This window comes from Echinops telfairi, unplaced genomic scaffold (genome assembly GCF_000313985.2).
Source record: "Echinops telfairi isolate 266 unplaced genomic scaffold, ASM31398v2 ScPeMD7_7473;HRSCAF=8511, whole genome shotgun sequence".
Taxonomy (NCBI): Eukaryota; Metazoa; Chordata; class Mammalia; order Afrosoricida; family Tenrecidae; genus Echinops; species Echinops telfairi.
Genome location: NW_022111377.1, coordinates 8,494,491 through 8,499,784, shown reverse-complemented (window position 1 = coordinate 8,499,784; position 5,294 = coordinate 8,494,491). Strand labels below are relative to the sequence as shown.

The following is a 5,294-nucleotide window of genomic DNA, read 5'->3' as shown; positions in this document are numbered from 1 at the left end:
CAGGTCTATTTCCCCATCATTACATAAAAATATATTTACATATGTACATGTCTAATTTAGACCTCTATAAATACCCTTTGTCTCCTAGTTCTTTTCTCTATTTCCTTTTACTTTCCTCTTGTTCCACTATCATGTTCGGCCTTCATTCAGGTTTCAGTAATTCCTCACTGCTACATTGCCCTTGATTAAGCCCCACTAGGCATCCTATGCCCTTATCTCCATTGATTTTAGTTCACTTATTATTCCCTTGGCCCTGGGTTGGTTATCCCCTCCTTCCTTTCTCCCACTTCCCCTTCTCCTGTGTCCCCCAGGAACCATCAGTGCCTTTGTCTCCTCCTCTGAATTGTCTATCAAACAATTACTTCTTATGACATGGCCTGCTTGATGCTCACCTTCATGAGATCACTGAAGATATGAGTGCTATAGCAAAGTGTGGTGAAGAAACCAGAAGGTGCCTGGTTATCAAAAGTAATAGCATCTGGGGTCTTAAAGACTTGTCTTCAAACAAGCAGCCATCTAAGTGAGGCATCAACTAAGTTCCCGTAGAATAAGTCGTACATCAGCCTGTGTGAGCCAATGATTGAAATAAAATACAAATCCAAAGGGAGGAATGGTATCAGAGCTTACATTGTGAACACCTGGCTTGTAGAAGGCTATGGATGACAGTGGAAGCCCCAAATACATTTGCAAGGTCCACGCATGGATTCAGTATCTGGTGACTCCCCTCTGACATAGTTGAGGTATGTGAATAGCCTCGTTATCACACAGAGAGCATTATGTTAAATGCACAGAGAAATATGTTAAATGTAGTATCTTATCCTTTGGTCTCTCTTTTGACCTATTTTAAGCTGTTTCAGTTTTTAAAAATGTGAAAGGGGAATGCATGTGGATTAAGCCTCTGGTGACTGCCTTCTGAACACAGACCAGGGAAGTGAATAGCCTTGCTATCATGCAGCGTGCATTGGAAAGTAGATTACTGCAGATGCAGTTAGGCTAAGGTGTAGTGTCTTATCATTTGACCTTCCATTTAATCCATTTAAAATGTGTTCTAGTGTTAATATTTTCTGATTTCTTTTCACTTAAGGTTTTTCTGTTATTGTGGCTAGTTGGTTTCCTAAAAATGTTTTCCTGTCAATGAAATCCAGGACAGGTAACTCGATAAAGACAGTTACTGGATTCATGGTTCCTTGGGGCCATAGCAGGGGAAGTTGTAGGGGAGTGGGGAGCTTATCACACTGAGTCCAAGAAGGAAGAAAATGTTCTAAAACTTATTGTGGTGATAATTGTATAACTCTTCCCAAAGTGATTAAAGTACTGAATTGCCAATTATATGCCAATAAAGCTGATAAAAATATTATATAAAATTCTTTAGTGGTCAAAGTCTTCAATAGAAGGATGAAATAGAGCAGGAAATATAATGTGCTGATTTTAAGAATGAGACTCTATCCTTCAACTCAGGGAGTGAGGTAGTTAGTTTATTGTGCCAACCTGGCTGATAAACACATGTGGGAATTGAAGGGCCGAGAGATAATGGCTCGGTGAGCCTCGCCTTTCATGTTCTCGGGTTTCTTGCTTTCTGATGGTCGGATCAGGATGCAGCTGCCTTATCCAGTTCCCTGCTTCAGCTGGCAAGGCTCACTTCCTGCAAGACATCCCTAAGGAGAAGCCGCATGGACCTACCCTGATGCAGCCCTGGGTGCTGGAGTAGCCGTGTGGAGACCCCTGCCAGCACTGAGATGCTTACACATTCATTGACTCGGCTTTCCTCCTGCAGTCGGCATTATTGAGTCTGTTTTGTGAGATGGAGGAGGACTCTGTGGATTGGTGTTGGACATATGGGTTAATGGGTTAATGTTGGACTTGGGCAGCACTGGGTTGGGATGTTTTCTTGATGCGCACTTAACCTTTTTATAAAACTCTTTCTTATACATGAGTTTCTGTGGATTTGTTTCTCTAGTGTACCCAGACTAACACAGGGAGTGAAAAAGTTTTGATAATATCTTAGTTGCATCTCTCAGGTATAAATGCAGGGTAATAAATACAGAAAGGTTACAGCTTCATAGCTCAGGGAGCAGTGCTTAGAATATAGAAAACTTATAGTTAATTCCTTGTGAGTAACAGATTATAGATATTTCCTTCCTGGAGGTAAAAGTTAAACAGTGTAATGGATTTTCCATAGAAAGCCTAAGAAGGAATGAAGTCTACTGAGTATGGGGAGAGTTAGACTGAAGAAGAAATGATATGTTTGCATTGTGGTGCTGGGGAAGATGACTGAAAGTTACCATGGGCTCCGAAAGGACAAACAAATCTGTCTTGGAAGAAGTATGGCCAGAATGCTCCTGAGAGGCAAGGATGGTGAGACTTTGTCTCGTGTACTTAGGACATGTTGTCAGGAGACGCACAGTCCCTGGAGAAGGACATCATGGCTTGGTCAAGTGGGGGCAACGAAAAAGAGGAAGGCTGTCAGTGAGATGGATTGACACTGTGGCTGCAACAACAGCTCAAACATAGGAACAGTGTGAGGATGGCGCGGGACCAGGCAGTGTTTCCTTCTGTTGTGCATAAGGTTGCTATGGGTTGGAAGCAGCTTGGCAGTACCTAACAACAACAATAACAATTATGGGTTCTGTTTTACGTTGACAGTAACTCGTTAGATATTTAATATGATTGTTATTGCCTTTCATATGATATTTATTATAAGACCTGTCATGCACATAGAAAGTATAGATAGTAATAGAGGTTCATGTTACATGCTCCTTTAAGGATTTCAGAGATTGACTAAGTAAACTGTATCTATTTACATATAAATTTATATTTACACATAAAGCATATGAAATACAGACTACGGAAAGATGATGCTCCTGCTTAGAATTTCATAATAGGTCACCCATATCACTAGGAATCTGGTCTCCTGACCCCGAGTCCTGATAGCAGTCCTCTTAGTGATCTGGGGAAGTCCCAACTGAAGGGGCGAGCACAGGAGGGAGGGAGGGTGAAGGATGAACTGGAAGACACTGGGCATGTAGGAAGCAGAACAGATTTATTTATATTTTCCATGAAGTTTATTGCTTTATTTTAGAAACATTCTTATGTCGTTCCTGTTTGCTCAAAACACTGAAGGATGTCTGCTCTCTTGGTGAATTGCTGAGCCAGGCTGCCCGTGATGTCTGGTGAATCCTTTAGTCCAGATTGCAGGAGGAACAGAATGCAAGGCAAGTGCTGGCCTGCACAGGCCAGATGCAGAGCTGAGAGAAGATATAACACACGTGAACTGAGAGCAGGCTCCCTCCCAAAGGAGGGACTTGTGAGACATTGATTACTCTTTATAAAGATATTGTTTCTTTTGGCTCTACAGCTTTTGTATTTCCATAGTTCATCCCCGTGCCATTGCCTATACTGGACCAAAAATATAATTTGGCTTTTTAACTGGGTTGGCTTGAGAATGTTTTTAAAGGTTATGAAACCAAGTGGGAGGAACTTTAGGAAACATCTGAAACAAAGCAAGTGAGTGAGAAACAGGACACTGCTTTTCCTCATGCTCATTCCTGTGTGCGATTAAAACACGCTTTACATGTCTTGTTGTGTTTTCTCAGAGTTTTGTGAATTCTCTTTGTGGGTAAAAAATATGATCCCCATGAATAATAATGATGTGACAGAAAGGAAAACGTCAGCCAAATTTTCCCAATCAGTGTGTGGAATTTAGTGCTGAGGATCTCTGGGCACTGAGATGATCCCTGGGCCTAAGACCCAGAGTCTAGGATAAGGTCTTGTGTCCCTCCCTGGAGTTCCGAGCTGCCCTTGCCAGCTCTAAGCGAGGAATTAATAATCGGTGAGCCTCTGAAGCATCAGAAAGGTCATTTGTAAAATGGCCACTGGCTCAAAGAGGATTTTATTATTCCTAGAGGCTTTATTCTAAACTCTAGGTCTGAAAAATTGATTCTGAGTCCTCAATTAAAAAAAATTATACGAAAAAAAGAGTTGTACAAGCCTCCAATAAAATTATTTTAAAAATCAATAAAAAATAAAATATTGCATGAAAAAAATTATATGGACCATAGGTTCTAAATATATACCAAAGTGGACAACGTGTGTTGAATAAATCTATAAAGTACCTAGATGGCTGGTACATCATGGATCAACAAAGAAAATGCTCACATAGATGTTACATGTACAGTATCTTTTGATATAAGATTAGAATAACAACTGTCAGAAAACTAGGAGAAATGAGGAGTAGCCATCATTCAAACAAAACTCGAGTGCACTGCCACGGAGTGGATGCCGACTGAGAGGAGTCCTGCAGGACGAGGCAGAACTGCCCCCGTGAGATTCCGTGACTGCAACTATTTATGGGAGCAGAAAGCCCTGTGTGTTTCTCCTGTAGAGCAGCTGCTGGTTTCGAACTGCTCACCTTATGGATGGCAGCCCCGTGCTCCTTAGTCATCACTACTGAGATGGTGATAGCAATAGGTCTATCGCTTTGGAAACAGAGGGAATGCTGCTGAACTACTAGAAGAAGAATATTAAAGCCAACGGTTTTGATATGCAAGCCCATGTGTTGTTGGTATTTAATTTACTAATAGTTCTCAAGGCAGAGGCAAAAATAAGTCTCACCTGATCGATGCCTTTTGTCCTTAGAGTTGATATCAGCGCCCAAAGATAAGAGAGTCTGAACTGTGCTTGTATGTCCTTCCTGAGTGTTGGAAATAAATTTGTCATCACTGTGATGAGGACAAAAGCAAAGTTTAAAACATAAAAACGAATGCATGTTCACACACACACACACACACACAGAGCCATCGAGTCGTTCCTCCTCAGAGCAACCCTACAGGACAGAACAGAACAGGATGGCCCTGAGGTCTCTAGAATGGATCTTTTGTTGGGAAGAGAAAGCCTGTCTTTCTCCCTTGAAGTGGCTGGCAAATGCATACAAAGTACTTTAAAAACTGAAGTTTTGTATTTGAAGGAAACTTACTGTATCGATCTCAAATTCCATAACAAATCATTAAATAAAGAGTTGGGTGACTTAATTAGGAAGCCACAGATGATCAGTTTTATATGGCAAACAATTGACCAATGAAGTTTCCATCATTATAAGGCACGTATATCTTATGATATATGCAGAACACACCGTTCCAAAATTCCCTAGGAGTACCTTTATAATCTTTGCTCAAACTTAAAAAAAAAAATCATTTTACTGGGGACTCGTACAACTCATCACAATCCATACATACATCAGTTGTATAAAGCACATTTGTACATTCGTTACCCTCATCAATCTCAAAACATTTGCTTTC

The 5,294-nt window shown here is 40.9% G+C and overlaps 1 protein-coding gene across 4 annotated transcripts in view; it reads right to left on the bottom strand.

Moving 5' to 3' along the window:
• The window catches only part of LOC101650685 (rab GDP dissociation inhibitor beta), a 134,139-nt gene that overhangs the window by 104,632 nt on the left and 24,213 nt on the right, over positions 1 to 5,294 (bottom strand). The window contains exons 6-7 of one of the 4 annotated variants that reach the window (XM_030889067.2): positions 4,612 to 4,690; positions 3,044 to 3,245 (exon numbers count right to left, since the gene is read on the bottom strand). The exons of 2 other annotated variants lie outside the window; for them this stretch is intronic. In XM_030889067.2, coding sequence (XP_030744927.1) covers positions 3,088 to 3,245; positions 4,612 to 4,690 — 237 coding nt within the window. In that variant the 3' untranslated portion in view covers positions 3,044 to 3,087. Of the gene's footprint in view, positions 1 to 3,043; positions 3,246 to 4,611; positions 4,719 to 5,294 lie in introns of those variants that run through there. One more of the 4 variants, XM_045285610.1, reaches the window with a different exon arrangement.